The 18,167-nt window shown below is 40.8% G+C and overlaps 1 protein-coding gene across 1 annotated transcript in view; it reads left to right on the forward strand.

Moving 5' to 3' along the window:
- Nucleotides 1-16,902, forward strand: part of ADAMTS5 (ADAM metallopeptidase with thrombospondin type 1 motif 5) — a 42,323-nt gene extending 25,421 nt beyond the window's left edge. Inside the window, exons 3-8 of the mRNA XM_085590611.1 lie at nucleotides 32-199; nucleotides 3,948-4,231; nucleotides 5,379-5,562; nucleotides 5,990-6,165; nucleotides 6,802-6,977; nucleotides 10,295-16,902. Of these exons, the coding sequence (XP_085446737.1) occupies nucleotides 32-199; nucleotides 3,948-4,231; nucleotides 5,379-5,562; nucleotides 5,990-6,165; nucleotides 6,802-6,977; nucleotides 10,295-10,865 (1,559 nt within the window). The 3' untranslated portion in view covers nucleotides 10,866-16,902. The remainder of the gene's footprint in view (nucleotides 1-31; nucleotides 200-3,947; nucleotides 4,232-5,378; nucleotides 5,563-5,989; nucleotides 6,166-6,801; nucleotides 6,978-10,294) is intronic.
- Nucleotides 16,903-18,167: the final 1,265 nt, after the last annotated feature.

Genomic DNA, 18,167 nt, shown 5'->3' on the forward strand with positions numbered 1-18,167 from the left:
ATAATTTAATTAATTTGTTTCATTTCCACAGGGCACTTGCTTGGGCTTTCCCATGATGACTCCAAGTTCTGTGAGGAGAACTTTGGCTCCATGGAAGACAAGCGCCTGATGTCCTCCATTCTGACCAGCATTGATGCTTCCAAACCCTGGTCCAAGTGCACTTCAGCAACTATCACAGAATTCTTTGATGATGGCCATGGTATGTGTTATCACTCGCTGTGTCAGCTACATGATACTTCTTACTGTCAATCTATATTTTTTATTAAGAACATTTTCTGGCAGTTTATTTGCTAAATATGACATTTACCCCTTGGGGAATAAGGACAAAAAATTTGTTTTCCAAAAGTAGAAATGAAAAAACATAGTCTTCAGCTTCACTCTTTAATGAATTTTAAAGTCTTCACTGTGGTCCCAAAGCAACTGCAGTTATTAAACAAACCACTCAGATTCCAAAAGGCTGAGATAAAAATGACATAATTGAGTGAATGAATCAAGTTGTTATGGTAACCAAAATGCTTATGGATAAATGTATGGTGTGTCTGTTGAATGTAAAGGTTTGCTTTTAAATATTTTGTTGGCTGGTTTCAGTGCTCTCTGAAATACTTTTCTGTGAATGATTTAATTTTTTTTCTCTCAATTTTATTAGATCCATTAATCTGTACTATCCTGTTTTATGATCCATATTGCTCTGGCATTGATTTAATATTACCAAATTAATTTCCACAAATGAAGAGAACTTTCCCTTTTGAGTTACTGAGGTAACTCTCCCACCATCCATGAATGACCTCTCAGAGAGTGTAAGGAGCTGTTTTCTCCTCAGTTCATGAGTAGCTGTCATTTAGCTGTGTGGTCTTCAAGAGTTATTGATATGATGAAATTATTCATAGAAAATTTCAACTTCTCATCATGTAGGTCTATAGTCCTCTGGGAATTAATTTTATTGCTGATGCTGTTGGTGTGATTTTCAATTCATATTTAAGGAATCTCTTTTCTTAATGGATCAGCCATTCAGAGACCTTTTCTAAGTAACAGTCTTCTGTAGAAATTTATAATTTCCCAGGTTTTTTTTTAATCACAGATCTGTCCTATCAGAATACAAATGCCATCTATTAAGTCAAAATGGAAGTCAATAATTTGACTTCAAACAATATGAAAATTTCATCTGACAATCACTGGCCTCAGCAGCACAGGGGCATGCTGAATGACACCATAAAGTGATTTTCCTCAGCAGTGGAACACCTGACAGCTGAGTGCACTGCAGACAGCAGCATTACATGAAGCCAGCTGAGTAAATCACAATGAAAATGTTTCGTCCAAGGTTAGACAGGGGCCTGGGGAGGATCAAGGTGCTGATTCCTTGTCTCCTGGTGCCTGCTCAGAGAACAATAAACAGCTCTGTCATGGTATCATCATTTTTTTTACACTCACGAGATGACCCCAGACAACAGTTTGACATTTAGGAAGAAAAGGCTCGGTTGGTGTCCAGAGGAGAGTGACATTTATATTCATCTGCTTTTAGCAAAGCCTTTCCAAAGGTACTAATTGCCTTTATTGTCATGCCAACCACCAGGCTTGGGATGGTTGCTTGGGACTTAGTGTGTTCAGTCCCAGTGCTCTGTGCAACCTGGAACAAGGACTGTTTGTATTTTAATTAATTTATATCCTGCTTATCTTCTTCCTGCACAGATCTTGTTCCACCTTCTTTTTTTTTTTTCCCCTCCAAGATATATTACACATGGCATTGAGAGAGATAATGAGATGGCTTAATTAGCACTGTCATCAGCCAACAATGTTGCTCTATTCCAGGGTACAAAGATGGTCTTTGGTTCCCAGGACTAAAGGAAAAAAAAAAAAAAAGGGACTAGCAGTATTATATGCTCTGGATGTTGAAATATAATGCAGAATTGAAGCGCTCTCTGCCCTCCCACCAGGGGCCATGACAAGCAGGAGGTGGGACCAGCTGGTGATAAAAACACCTGCAATTCATTTCACCCTGTCCAAACACAGACACTACTACAGTCCACCCATATAAAGATGTTTTTTTTTTTTTCCTGTGGGAAATCCATAGGGGCCTTGCCTATCTTCAGTTTTGAATTTATCGTATGAGATCAGCTGGAGCACCTGGCTTTGTAGACATTGCACAAACAACTTCCCTCAGTTAAAGAGAAGTTTGGATCTCATTTCCCTGTGTTCTGAAGGGGAAAAAATGCTACATTTGCTGTGTGAGCTTGTGAAAACTGTTTGTTACTCACATATAATGGGTTTCAACTGGAATGATTGACAGATTACTCTATGCAAGGATTAGACTTTTCTTTCCTTTTTCTCTAAATTTTTATTTCCAGTCGAAATGAAGTGTTAGTATGGTGTTTTAAAATACTGAAAAACAGCTCTGCTTGCAAGTTTGATAAACTTAGGCATAGGTATAAAAGCAACGTATAATACTAAATATTGTCATGCTACAGCCTTCCCATCACTGCCCTCACATTTCAGTGGCTTTCTCCCTCCTTATGAGATATATGAAGGAGGATTTCCACTGCTGTTTACTTTTACAAAGTGTATTTTTTCCAGAACTTAAGCAAATTATGTCCAAAAACTCCAGGAAAAATCTTACTCTTCATCACATCTCTAATATTTTGCGCTACAACAGCCCAGGGTATTTTTAATTATCTTTATTACATGACAGTTAGCATTGGCACACCTTGTCTACATTACAATTTCAGCATAATGCAGATTAAATAGAAGGCTAGGGTAAATCAGGGTCAGCAAATAGAACAGGTTTAACAAGACAGTTTTTGGTTGCAAGTCATCACACAGAAAGAATTTTTGGCTAATTTGGCTAATTGGCATTAGTCTTTAGAAGAGCAGAACAGTTGCAGTGTGTGTTTTGGAAGGAAAACTCTAGCTATTGAGAAATGAGGTATTTGGTTTGCTCAAACTCCCTGCCATGGCATGAAATTCTATTCCATTTTGTGTAAATAGTGAGGGTTTTATAGATAGGCTTTTTTCGGCCATTATGCAAGTGAAGAACACTGGTGTGGGTTCCAAAGTGAGGTAAATTGTGGTGAGTTATTTTGGCCGAGGATGAGTGAAGCTTGCCCAGACCACATATCCCTTTCATGAAGTGTAAAAGAGGTTACACTGAATAAATAGTTCTCCGTGTCAACAAGTGAGATTTTCAATAGTAAAAAAAACAGCTATCAGAAGATAACTAGAACATAAATGTGAATTCTCATTTTTAGAGTGTACCAGACAAATCTTGACCACTGCAGACCTTAAAACACATATACAAATCTTTACATTCATGCAGTTTTTTCTTCATGTTATTTTTGGGTTTTTGTATAAAATGCATAACCCTTTTCAAACTAGTTCCATAAACAGCCAAGTATCACTCCTTAAAAGAAAAGTGCAGTCCAGCTTTAGTGGCAACATTAGTTTTGATATGCAGAATATATTTTTCTTTTAGGCTGGTAGAAATTTCGATTTTTCTATCTGTTTTGTTTGGGTTTTTTGGCCTTATTGGCTACAAGTCTGTGCTTTTTGATTTTTCTGGAATCCCTTTAGAAGCTCTACTATTTCTGACATCTCGATTTAAAACTCAGACAACAACTGTGCTTGCTTTGAGTCTTGCTTACATGAGTCTAGCTCGCTCTTTAAATTACAAACTGATAAATAGCACAGAATGTGTTCCTAGTCTTGTGTAAAGGACTGAAAGGCCAAAAGGACCTGGATAAACTCATTTACACCTCAGGCTGGGAGCAGGCAGCTCAGCAGTGGGGTCAGAACACAGTGGGCAGTGGTTTGACGTCGTGCAAAACCTGATGCCACCTCCGAATCTTCAAATCACCATCCCTTGAAGAAGGCTTGCTGTCGCCCAAACGACTTCGCAGCGCTGCAGGGAAAATAACAGTAAATAAGTGAGTGAACAACACCTTGGCTTGCTCTTGCAGGGAACTGCCTGCTGGACCAGCCCAGGAAGCAGATCATGGGCCCCGAGGAGCTGCCGGGGCAGACGTACGACGCCATCCGGCAGTGCAAGCTGGCGTTCGGCGCCGAGTACACCGTGTGCCCCGGCATGGACGTGTGCTCGCGCCTCTGGTGCGCCGTGGTGCGCCAGGGACAGATGGTCTGCCTCACCAAGAAGCTGCCTGCCGTTGAAGGAACCCCCTGTGGCAAAGGAAGGATCTGCCTCCAAGGGAAATGCGTGGACAAAACCAAGAAGAAATACTACTCTGTAAGTCACCCCAAGGGGGATTTGAAAAGGTGATTCCATGGTGCTGGTTTTTGTGGGAGTCAGATTGAAAGCTGCCTTGGTTTTTTTTTAGCACATAATTGGGGTGTTGTTGGTGAGGGATTTAGGAAAAATGCTGCTGAGGTTCAGGAATTGTATTTTGTTCTTTAAGGAAAGCCTTTGTTCCTGGAGCATTGGAGGTAGTGATTTGCCCATTCAGTAAATGGCACTTTATCAGGACATGAATTTCTGACATGGCATGGAAAGCAAGATAAATCTCATCTCCATGTTTAATTGACAGCCCTCATCTGAAAGGCCCCAAGGCCCTAATTCTAATGAAGAAAAGGGCAGATGAAATTAATCTGGAGTATAACTTCTGGATCAGAAAAATTTGTGCTTCCAGTGACAGAGAACCTCTGTCTACTTTATACATCTGAAGAATCCCCATCCCCATGAGAGCTGTCAGCTGCACAGTTTAGATACTTTTAAATTCTCTGGGTAGAAAGTAGCCCCTTTTGTTACACCCACAGAAGAGATGTGTAGCTTTGTGAAAATAATTGCAAACTATGGGAGCCATTCAAATCAAGATACAGCCTTTTAAACACTTTTTTAATGGATTCCTATACCATTTTTTATGTATTTCAATACTTCAACCTGATATTGCAATACTATGGCCAATGTAGCAGAGTTGTCAACTCCATCTCTTGCCAGTAATTCCAAGCAATACCAATGTGTACATCACAATAACTGGATTTAATTAATCTCAGATGAGAAGTATGGGTTTATTCTGGGAGTTGAATCCCTTGGAGCCAGTTTAACAGGCCTTTCTGGTAGCAATAGCAAAAAATAAATGAGCAGTCCATGAAACCATGGGTGTGTTCTGTGAAGAGGCTGGACGTGGCTGTGTGGAGCAAGGCCCAGCAGTCGCTTTGCACCTGCAGTGCAAATCAGATGTCATCATCAGTGTGCAGATAAAAGATAGAAATTAACTTTGCTGGGAGAAAGAAGGTTCCTAAGACCTGTTACCCCTGAATGGCCAACTGAAGGAATTGCCTTTAGTTGAGGAAAACATTAACAGTGACTTTGAGGCAACAGCTCCATTCATGCTTGGATGACAAACTCACCTCCTGCTGCTCCATGTGTTTTTCAGGCTTCGAGCCATGGCAACTGGGGGTCCTGGGGACCCTGGGGACAGTGCTCCCGTACCTGTGGTGGGGGAGTTCAGTTTGCCTATCGCCACTGCAACAACCCAGCCCCCAGGAACAACGGGAGGTACTGCACAGGCAAGCGGGCCATCTACCGCTCCTGCAACGTCACCCCCTGCCCCGCCAGCGGTGAGTGCCCCCCTGCTCCAGCCCTCCCTCCCTTCACAGACCCTAAACACTGATTATCTGCCCTGAAACCACACAGCAAAGGCTCTCTGTAGCCTCCCCAGACTGTATTTATCAAGGCAAGATGTTCAGCATTCGTACAATATCCTAATTCTTCACCCACACCTCGCCATGAATGCCATGGAGAAAGTGAAAAAAGTCAGTCCTCTAAAATGAAACATCATGCAAACTTCAGGCCTTTAATGCTTGTTATGCCATTGGGGGATTTCCAAGCTAAAACAGTAGAGGGATTGGAAGGCCGGTTCTAAGTAAAGAAGTGGTGTGACATAACTTAAAAATGATGTAGGAAAGAAATTGGAATAATAGATGGACATAATGATATTTCCAGCATGGTCTGAAATAGCCACTAATGATGTGAATAATTCCACAGCTAAATCTTTCAGACAAGAGCAGTGTGAAGCAAGGAATGGCTATCAGTCTGATGCAAAAGGGGTCAAGACTTTTGTGGAATGGGTCCCCAAGTACGCTGGAGTACTACCTGGAGACGTCTGCAAGCTCACCTGCCGAGCCAAAGGAACCGGTTATTATGTGGTATTTTCTCAGAAGGTAACGGTAGCTCCAGTCAGGGTTTCATGCTCCAGCTTAGATATTTTAGAAATCTTTCCCTACAACCAGGGAAAAGAAGTTAATCATATGATGCAAATATTTAACTGTGTGATGAGATTTAATAGTTTGATCCACTGGTTGTACCTTAGGGCCAGAAAATGAGATTAAGTTTTTCCATATCTCAGTATGTGAATGCATGAAAATTATGGGCCTCTCTGCAGAAGTTTGTTTTCAGTAGTGGATAAAGGACTTTCTGCCCGGAGTTTTCTGTCATTATGGGGTTTTCTGGAGGAAAAAGAGTATTAGGAGAAAAGAGTAGGTGTAACCCTGAACTGTGTTTAAGGAGTCCAGAGTAACTCCTAAAGAACCAATTAGCATAGGATAATTAGTGGCACAGATGAGACTTCTGGTCAATTTGTTCTGTCAGATGCAGTCCAAACTGAAAGTTAGCTGTCCTTGCTTTTGTCCTTTAATCTGCATTTTTTACCACCAATATTAGAGGAGCTCAATGTGGTCTGTCAGGGGAGGTGGCCTGCTCTGAGTTGGTGACTAAAATGAGGAACTAGGTTTTGCCAGGTGGATCCAAACCCACAAATCTCTGTGGCAGTTTCAAGCAAGTTTTATTTGCTTGCCCAGGTCACCGATGGCACGGAGTGTCGACCCTACAGCAACTCAGTCTGTGTGCGAGGGAAGTGCATCCGAACAGGCTGCGATGGCATCATCGGATCCAAGCTCCAGTATGACAAGTGTGGGGTGTGTGGAGGAGACAACTCCAGCTGCACAAAAGTCATGGGAACTTTCACCAAAAAGAGGTACTGATCTCAACATCTTGTTGTGCAAATAGTTACTCTGCCACGTGCTGCATGCTTTCACCCTCTAAATGCAATTTGCTTTCACATGGGGGGAAAAAAACATACTGCTTGTAGCTTATTGCAGCTTCCAGATGTGCACAGCTGGCTCCTAGCATTATCCTGAAATTGGTAAAGCATCAGCTGGCAAAACTGCACCCAGCTAATTTCTGATACAAAGTGCTAGTGAAGCAGGTGAGCACTAACAGGAATAGCAAGTCATGCCACTTGCAAATCTTGCTGTGTCAGATGGATTGTGGTTCCTAAAGGACAGAGGAAGAGAGAGGTGAATCAGAAAGTTGTTGGGATCAGAGTTATCTTCATCTCTCTCAAGTTTTGCATTTTCTACTTGTTGCTGCATTAGCAAGTTACACCCTGAGAGTGCTTTTTCATCTCATGTATTTTGAGTGGCACTGAGGACATCCCGCCTGATTTTGTGACACGCATTCCTTGTATTAGAAGTGCAGAGAAGCAGACAGCTATAAACACCTTCTTTAATAGCTGAGAGACATTATACCCCAAATTTGCCTTTTCACACTGCTGAGGATGTGTGGAGTTCAGGTAAACAGATGAGATATCAGAAGTATCATAGGATTACTCATGAGTATATCTCTTCATATCCCTTCATGTCCACTGGCGTAATATCAATCTCCATATGGATCTTTTAAAGTCAAAATATTTATAGCAGTTATCCATGAGCCATTTTTCTGTCAGAGTTCACCTTTTAATAGTAATAAAATATAATACAAGTAAAATAAAAGGAGCTTCTGCCATGATTTTCCCTCACCGCACTGGGGGCAATACTAATAGACCAATCTCAAGTAAGTCCTTTCTGTCAACTACTTTTTTCCTCTTCAATTCTTAAGATTCATAGAAAAATTGGGATTTTTAATCATCATTTTCACAGATTCCAAGATATCAAAGGACTGATCTACACATAGAAACTTTTACTTAACAATATTTACTCAGAATCAGTGACAGTGTTAAGCATATTTTATATATGAACTTGATTTTTATATCTTCCAAATTCTTACATAGCATGGTTAAAGCTACCAAAAGTTGCAATCTGAATCCTGAAATGATCTTTTATTTCTATACATTTCAACAGCTGATTAATAGCAGTCAAAAATGGCTTGGAGAGTGAATTTATTCTAAAAATAAACATAACTAATCTTCTTCTTGGTAAACCAATGAATGCTCACCTAATGATGACCTCTGCCAAAAAGAATTTCTTTGGCTTTCCAACCAAATTACTAATTACATAAACCAAATCTTTTCCAATTTGTAAATACTGGGATGTCTGCGAATGTCTAAATGCAATTGACAGGGGATGTATTTCATGTGATTTAGCAATAATCAAGCTCCAGGAAAAGTGTTAGAGGGACTCCTTGAATTTCAGGGAGGCCAGATTTGTACCATAGATACACTTGGAAATTGAGGGCTTTATTATAATTATCCCTGTGAAGCTGCCATTTTACTCCTCAAATCATGCCTTTAAATGTCATGATACTGGCCAGAGGGTAAATTTGTGTTATAATATGATTTTGATTGGATTTGGGTTTGCTGATTTATTTTTACTGGAAAAGTTGTTTGGGGCAATTCTTCTCTGCAAGTAATTGACATTAAAATAAACCCCTGATTAAAATAGTGAAATCTTAATTGTCTGTAAACTGTTTTTACAGTTTGGTTTGAAAGGGCAGTGCTGGTAGGAAAGTCATGTTTCCTCCACTGAAAAATGGCGGGTCCCTTGTTGCTGTCCACTATAAACTTTAACAATTTGTACACTAAATGTACAAGGAAATTTAAATATACAAGGGAAAACTAGTATTTCCCATTACAGACAATTGCTATGGCAACATTGGTTTGGTTTAGTTTTTGGGTTTTTTTCTTTTAAAGCAGGCAAAACAGAATCTTCTGGGAAATCTGCTTCCTATGATTTTTGTTTAAAAAACTGTAAAACCAAATTATTAGAAATTGGGAAAGAGGAGAACTAATCTGCACATGCTTCTCCGTGCACATGGAGCATTACAGCTCTTTTTGCAGACAACTGAGTGTAGCTCTTCTTGCAGACAACTTGAATTTTCCAGGACTGCTTGTAGGTTTTGAACAAATGATTTTGTAACTTTAATTACATGTTTGAACTGTGTAAAAATATTTGTGCAGTGCTGTAGAGCAGAGTCCCCAGCCTGGGATTCACACCATATTGCTCCAGCTTTATGGAGCTGCTAAATCAATGGAGTCTTAAGTCCTTGTCCCATAACTGCTGGAAATATCAGGGGATCAGCCCAAATGTTTCATCTGTAATACGTGCAGTTTCTGCTTGTGCAGCCAAAAGTTCTCAAAATTAGCAGTCTATTCTTTAAACAATCCCAAAGGAGATGCCATCACTTTTATGTATTTTTCATGTATTTTCTCATGAAACCTGTCAGATATGAGGTACTTTCAGGATGGCTTTGCCACGGGTTTAGGAATGAAAACACATCTCCAATGTCCAGCTGGTAGCTTACAGCTATGTTAAGCCTTTAAATTGTTTTTTATATATCAGTAAAGTTAAAATAACATACTTGAGATAGTGACAAATTCCAGCACACTTGCAGGTTTTGAATGCTTGTCACTTTTGGTAAAAGAGTTTAATCTCCTTTTCTAACTCCCTGTTAAGATAGTTCATAATTAGTAGAGAATTCCGTGGTGGTACGAATGCCTTTGGGTGCCCCTCTTATTAGACACTTGACAATTAATCTTTGGCTTTATAGATTTCAAAGTAAACAGATTTTTTCTTGGTGATCAAGACTATTTTTAAATGTTCCCAAGGTACCTCTACCCAGCTGTTCCTCTGCTTGTGCTTTCCTTAATCATCATTATAGCAAGAAACAGCTGTAACCAATGCATATCTCATTATCTTTTCCTTGGCAGGCAGCGCGTGCATCATATTTCATATTTCCCACCCTTTGCTGAAATCCATAAGCTATCTGTTATGTTTCATTCCTCTGGTATCTGACCCACGTCAAATTGTCCCTAAAGCTAAAGATTAAGCAATCTGCAAGAATTGCAGTAGGAACTTCTTGGGGAACATGAAGAACAACATAGCAGGCCAAGAGTGGAACCTGGTTAAATTAATCTTAGGGAAAATCCAGGTGGCCTGAACTGAAATGAAGCAAGATGTTGTTGTCCATAGGTTGGACTCAAAGATCTGTTCCAGCCTGCTTGATGCTGTGATTCTGTCATGCTAGTGACTTTGTGAGGCGTTGCAGTGAGAATTTTCCTTCTTTCCCTTCCTTCAGCAAGGGCTACACGGACGTTGTGAAGATCCCGGAAGGGGCGACCCACATCAAAGTGCGGCAGTTCAAGAGCAAGGACCAGAGCAGGTTCACGGCCTACCTGGCCCTGAAGAAGAAGAACGGGGAGTACCTGGTCAACGGGAAGTACATGATCTCCACCTCGGAAACCATCATCGACATCAACGGCACCGTCATGAACTACAGCGGCTGGAGCCACAAGGATGACTTCCTGCACGCCATGGGCCACTCGGCCACCAAGGAGATCCTGATCGTGCAGATCCTGGCCACCGACCCCACGCAGCCCGTGGACGTGCGCTACAGCTTCTTCGTGCCAAAGAAACAGGGCCAGCTGGCAAACTCTGTCCCCAGCAGCGGTGGCAGCGGCAAAGTGACGGCGCAGGCCGCGCAGCCCCGCTGGGTGACGGGGCCGTGGCTCTCCTGCTCTCGAACGTGCGACACGGGCTGGCACACCAGGACTGTGCAGTGCAAGGATGGGCACGGGAAACTGGCCAAGGGATGTCTGCTCTCCCAGAGACCCTCAGCGTTCAAACAGTGCTTGCTGAAAAAGTGCTAACCTGTGATGGCGAGCTGCTTTCAAGGAGGTTTGAGTAAGCCGTTGTTGGCGTACTGGTGTCAGGTCTGCCCACACAGACGGAAGCAAAGGCTTCAAAGTACTTGCGTTCAGTCTCTAATTATGGGCAGAATCTGCCTGTTTGGACCAAATGAAGATGTGCACTGCTTTAAATAAGAGTAGGGTGGTCTTAATACGTCAAAGAAAGTAAGCGTTAAAGTTGTTATAAGCCCTCTGTGTCTGCAAAAATGTAGAATAAAATAATGCAAAAGAAGAAAAACTAGTGAATGGAGGATCCTGGGATATTTGAAGGTTACAGAATCATCTCCCCTTTTTCACCTACCTCTACTACAGTATGTCCTTAGGAAATGTCACATGTCTCCATGATCCCACAGTAGCTTATTTTATACTGTTTTGTAAATATCTTTCAGTTGGTGTATCACTTTATATCACTTCCTTCTATTAAAGAAATCAAAAGACAAACTACATAAGCAAAATGATTGACCAAAGTATATCTGCAGCCCTTGTGGACTTGGTCCATCCTTCAGAAAGGGCCACAGATGTTTTACTGGAAAATGAAGAGCTTGCTGCTGGTTTTTAAAAGTGATACCTTTTGGTTTTGACAAAAGGAAATACGTCTTCACAGTAGGAATTTCCTGACAGTATATCATTAATGTCTGACAAATCCTGTGTTTCCACCCCAAAATTCTCAGGAGGAGCCTTGAGCCTTGCAGCAGCTTGCAGAGCAGGGAACCCCCCATTGCTCCAGCAGCAGGAGCATCAGCAGCTCCTCCTCGTCTGTGTGTCAGTCATGCACCAAAGCAGGAGCTGGCTGCAGGAGGAGTTTGTGTACACAGTGCTTGTGAACCTCCCTGGTTCCAGCTGTGTCACAGCCTGGGCTCCTTGCTGTCACTGAGCAAGAGCTGTCCTCTCCATGAAACAAAGGCATACTGTGCTTTGTAGAAAACTAGTTAGAGAAACAAAACTTACAGGTGAGGTAATCAAGTGTCTTCTGACTCAGATGCTCTGAGGCTGTGTTCAGCTACTTTCTCTGGTATTTTCTCTATGGCTTCTACCTTGAATTTAACAATGTGTAATGTACCTACATATTTTCAAGAGGCTCTCAAGGTCAAAAAACACAGCAAGCAGTTAATATTTTATCACTGTTTTGTCCATCGTGTCTAACTCTGGTATTCATCTTACCAGCAAAAGTTTGTGACTATTTGTCTTTTTTTTAAATTGTTTTTGTTTGTGTTTTGGGGTTTTTTAAAAGCTATAGAAGGCATTCATGTTTTGTATATCTACCACATTTGGGAGGAATAAGGGTCACTAGGAAGTCAAACCACATCAGGATGTGGAGGACTTGTCCAATATCAATAAGACTGTTTCCACAGCACAGGCAGTAGCTGGTAACAGTTTTCCTTGGCAGCAATTCCTGAATCCTGTTATTGTCTTGTGGAAGTTCTGTGACTGAGGCTGGGCATTTCACCTTGTGCAGGTGGAGGCCTGAGAGCAGCCCTGGTAAAATTGCTTTCTTTAATATCAGCAGGTTTTGAATTAGACCCTAAGGTAACAAGTACCAAAATAAGTGGTAAAAAAAACACTGATGAAAGTAGAACCCCATCTTTTACTCTTTTGTTCATCCACACAGGAGAACAGTAGACTGCAGGAGGATTTTCAGACAAGCCTCAGCTGTAAGTCAGTGGTACTTCAGCAGTGAAACACCTCAGGCTCTTCTGAAAATCCCAGGCATGAAATCAGCAGGGAAAACTCACTGGAGTGTGGAGCAAGAAGGGCAGGTCTGACTCCAGGCTGACACAAACATGTTTTTGCAACTGTGGTGGCATGTTTGTGTGAACTCTTAAAAATCATGTGATTATTTCAAAACAGCATAGAGTTGCTACATCTACAACTGTGAAATCTGGAGATGGATCTGGATTTTACCCTGTTTAAAATAAACAGTACCAAGGGAAGGGCCTCCTCCTCTGTTATTATATGGATTGCCAACAAATGTTATTAATCAGCTTTTAAAAATGGTGTGGCCTTCTGTTCAGGAGTAGATCCTGTGCAAAACTGTGGATCTTTAGAAATACTCCCCATTTGTTCTTGATCCCAATCTAAGAACTGAGATCAAGGCTCAGATGATTTGCAGAGTGCTGGAAAGTAAACATTTATGCCTCCTCTGCCTGTTAAAATAAGATCACTTTGAAATGCCTTATTTTTCCTTCCAAGTAACCTAATTTTGATGCTTATATATGTATTACACATGTCCTAGAACCTCTCCAAAAAGTCCATAACAAATAGAAACCATCATGAGAGGAAAAAAAATCAGGAGATTGAATGTGTCTCAGCATGCAGCTGCTGCATTAATTGGTGTTTGTGTTCTGTCACAACAGAGACAGAATGTGCAAGTATTTGTATTTGCATCATAGTAATAATTTATTATATATTCAGCAGGCTGAGTAAAGCTTTTGGATGCTATCTAGGCATGCCATATGCAGATATAAATTCGGAGCTTCCTTAGACCAGGAGTATCTTTTAAAAATGAAAAGAGTTTACTTAGAAATGAATACAAGAACAAACCACTGCAGTGATTTTCACCAGTGCAGCAATGAAGCAAATTCACACAAGCAAATATATGAGGGGACAAAGGAGACAGACCAAGGCAGAACCTGAAAAATGTAAGATAAAGGTAAAGCCAACACTTGCTTTTTCAGGTGTTCCTAAATCAGAGTCCAGTTCCAAACCATGGCTGTCCCATGTACCTGATGAATGAAGAATTGGTGCAAGGTCTGTTCTCAGCTGAATCCCGTGTCACTCACACTGTGACATCATTGTTTACATTTCTGCCCAATGTTGCACAGCTGGATTCAGGAAATGCACTGAGGGGATGGAAACCTGGAGTTCTGCTCTTGGCACAGCCAGGAACCATCTCAGTGTTAAATTCACTCTGACTTTGGGACAGGCTTCCAATGTCCATGGGTAAATTTGGACCCCTGAGCATCAGTGGGGTTTATAGCATCTGCTTTTCAAGTAGGATATTCTCATTAGGAAAAAGCCTGGCATCTTTGGTTTGACTGTGTACAAGAAATTAAGTTCAGCTGCCCTCCTGTGGAAACAGTTTTATCACAAGGGGAAGAGGGAATAATCTTGTGGATTAATAACAACTGTTAAAAAAAAAAGCAACATAGCACTGAAAAAAATAAAATAATTTATTGTTTTTACAACTGGTATGTGAATGGATGTAATGAATTTATTTATTCTTATTTAACAAAATACCAATTGTGCAAATTCTATATTTAAAATGTTTTGCTATCGCCTCTGTCTCTCTTTCTGGCTCTCTTTTAATTTATGCTTCGGGTTCGTGTTGAAAGTACACCTTGTGAGTTTACATAATATATGGCACTGGTCATTTTTTGTATGATTTTATTTAGAAGACTTTCTGCATGGAACAGGAGTATATGTGTATACACACATGTGTAGATGTATTCTTTTTCTGCTGCCACCTTTTCCTTTGAGAAGTTGTAGCTTTTTAATTTGATGACACTTTGTGCTCCAAGCGCCTTGTTACACTTCAAAAAAGCTCTGAACAAGCAAGTCCCAAAAGTCTGCTGACCAAAAAAAGTCCTGTAGTGGCTCCTGAAGAAGTCAGAAAACAGATTGGTGTCTCAAAGGCACGTGCAATTCATGCTGCAGGCCTCAGTGATTGACCCCCCCAAAGCTGATCCTACCCCTTGCTTTAATTGTAGCAGAATTTCAGTAACTGGGAGTCCATGGGTGAAATTCTCTGAGTTGCCAGCACTCTTCTCTCACGCAGTTTCTTTATGTTTAAGTGACAACACTAAAGAGAAAACTCCTGGGTGTCTCTATAAAATAGCTTGATAAACAAATTATTTGGTTTATGAGGACTGAACCATTAAAAAAAGCAGTTTTTTCTATGTTATTACTATTTATATACATATATAAATATGCATATATGGCTGTAAAAAGTCAAAAGCCAACTTGGAAGGCTTTCCAGTGTTTTACTTAATTGTATTTCAGCTCTTTGCACCACATCAGGCAAAGATAGATTAAAAAAACCTAACAAAAACCAAACAGCAAAGCATGTTTCCATGAGAATAATACCTGTTTTTCTTCCAATCCAACTAGTGCAGACCTCAAGGGAATAGAATTGGGTGCAGTATGAGGGGAAAAATGTGATGTGAACAAACCTCTCCAGCTTTTCTGCAGTCAGTTCATTGACCAACACCAGTGGCTCTGCAAGGGCAGTAGCACAGCCTGCACATGAACAGTTCCACTCTGCTGGAAGTCACCTTGCTCCCCAGTGCCCTCCTGAGTTCAGTTCCAGCTCAGCCTCTCTTCTGTCACCCAGGCACTGCCCAAAGCCAATCAGCCACGAGGCTGTAGAGGGATTGGGGATGGCCAGTGGGTGATGCTTCCTCTCTCAAGGCCCAGTCCAAAATGCCAAGGATTACAAGCCTGGCCTTTGATGATTTTAAGGGCAGGCTTTGAATAGGGTTTCATCATTAATTGTGGGCTTTCAGCAGCAAGTTCAGGTGAATGTTTCTGTTTATGCCATGCTGTTCTCACTGGAGGAAGTGAAGCCTATAGCAAGAGGTAAAATTGAATTCTCTGGGCATAGGTTGGAATTTTCAGGGAAAAAAATTAATGTGATTTGGAGAATTCTTTCCTTTTTTCATTAAATGATTTGATTTTTATAGAGCTGCCAGAGTGCCTCACTGCATTCATATTGCCATGTGCAACATTTTCAAGGCTTTTTTTCCTATGGGTGCCCTTATACTAACTTGTATAGTAAAGCTACTTCAATTCTTGTTTCAAACAACATTGTAAATGCAGACACTTCTGGTTTATTACACCCACCAGCAATGTCTCTTAATGTAAGAGAGATTATTGGGTCCTCAACTGGCACCCCAAAAGGGGTCTTAGAAGGTTTAGGCCCAAGCACAAGTTTTCAGTGATAAAATTTGAAAAGCCCTAAATACAGGTGAGTGGTGCAAGAGCTCCTCCCCACAGCACACCAAATACCCCAACACCATCCCACTGCTCTGCACTCTGTGAGTCACAGGACAAAACTCACAGCATCTTTTGCCCTGGAAATTGTCTGTGGAAGCTCAGAGCCAGTGTAAGGACAGCAAAATCCTCTCCCCAATCATCATAGACCATGTTCAGACACCCGTGGCTAAGTGCAGGTGAATATTTTGTGTGTGTGCTTGTGTATGTGAGTACTTGGGTCTCCATTACTCCCACTCACAGAGGGAAAAAAGTTACACTGGGTTTAGTAATACCTACATAAATTTGGAGTTACTTCATGGTATCATTTGGCTTTGCTGGAGGTGCTTCAGACTTGCACCACTGCGACAGCATAGTTTTTTCTTTATTTATAGTAGCTGGTTTACACAATTTATCATGTGAACTGTGAAATCTGCAAATAGGTTATCTTATGAAACATAGTGACAGGCATTGTTAAAATCCCATCAGATACAGGAAATATGCTGAATTAAGTAAGTTGGAGACAGGGTATAATTCTGTAGAGCAATAAATTTAACTTCTATTGCCAGGTCATCTGCTTAGCATCAGATAAGAGAAAATGAAGAAGGCATTGCAGTTAAGAGTAAGGGGAAAGCACAAAGTTTGGGTTTGCTTAGTTTACTTCACATGACTGTGTACATTGTTGGTGTCAGCATATTGTGGGAAGTCACTTTTGTCACCTGGCTGAAATACCAGTACCCTTTCAGAAACCAAGATGTGTCACAAAACCTATTTTTCATCCTAGTCTTTGTCTAATCAGAGGGAGTTAATATTTTTAGAGCACCACTGTGTCAGCCAGTTTACATCATAAAAATATGTTACACAAAATATAAATTTATTTGAACTGAACTGTGCAAGGTCCACACTGTACAATGACACACAGAAGGCCAATATTTTGTTTTGTAAACTATTACATATGTATAATTTACCAGTTGTAATCTTAAAACACTTGACTCTGTGATTTCAGTAAAAGTAATAAATACAAACTGTATCATAGGTCCAAAAGATTTGTTTATATGGTATGTCTGGGGGCCTCTGTTCTTTGTGCCCTACTGCAGGCAGATGAGCATAAAGATCTTGAGCATAAATTTAAGACATAAATATTCATTTTATATGTGAACACTGCATTTTGGTTGTGGTAGGGTGGAGTTCTAAAGTGTTTGGGGGAGTTGTGAAACAGCAGGAAAGTACAGAAGGGGGTGTTTTTTTGCAAGATTCATAATTATCCATCTAAACCAATCTCAGAGCAGTAAAGACCTGCCAGAAGGGATGGTGTTGGTGCACTCTGTGTGCTGAGGTGGTGGCACAGAAGGGTGAGAGTTTTTCTGGGGAGAAGAGCAGCAGATACTCCAGTTGAAGTGTGGCTCTTCAGCGGCACTATTACAAAAATACTTTTCTAATAGAACCTTATAATTCATTTTTCACGCTGATTTCTTGCTTATCCTTTCACATTCCACAACACTATACTGGGATCTTTTCTTGTTCCCAAAAATGGTGCTTTCCAAAAAGATGCTCTTGGCAAAAGTAAAAGCAAACTCATCCTGTCTAAATCTTACTCCATGTACCTAATCTATTGATGGCTGGCATTTTTATGAATTTGGGATTTTGCCTTTTATTAACTTGGAGGTTTTGCTTTCTTGTGTTTTGCAAGTTGTGAATGAAATTGGTTTTTATTTACAGAAACAGTTTATATATGCCTAGGAACACCTTTTCTTCCTAGGCTGTTAAACAATGGCAGTGCAGCTTTGCAGAGCTGTCAGTACCTACAGAGGGGCTCAAGCTCTTTACAAAAAAGTCTTATCACCACAAGGATACATCAGTGCCTCCTCCACAGCTTTGCATAACAAGCTGTAATGTCACTGTGATCATGGCAGGTCCTGTCTCTCCAAAATTCCATTTTCATTTCCCACTTCAGAGTTTGCAGTAGCTCAGAGAAAGCCATTACTGGCAAGGGAAATCCATTGGTGTACAAATCAAATGGAGCAGACACAGCATTACAGCCCTTCCCAAATGTCCAGTGCTTCCATAATCCCATTACTGTGCAGGGACTGTTCTGTATCAGGAAGATGAACTAATTCTCTCTTAATGCATTTTCCATCTCATCATATTGTGACATTTCACCTCTTCAGAAACCTTTAATTATATGTGAAGAGGGAGATCTTTATTCCCAAGATTCTCAACTTGTAGACCCAAATCTTATTTTTAGGTGGAGATGCAAGATGGATTTGATCCAATTTCAGTATTCTAGCCAAACCA

This window comes from Lonchura striata, chromosome 1, assembly GCF_050655825.1.
Source record: "Lonchura striata isolate lonStrDom1 chromosome 1, ASM5065582v1, whole genome shotgun sequence".
Taxonomy (NCBI): domain Eukaryota; kingdom Metazoa; phylum Chordata; class Aves; order Passeriformes; family Estrildidae; genus Lonchura; species Lonchura striata.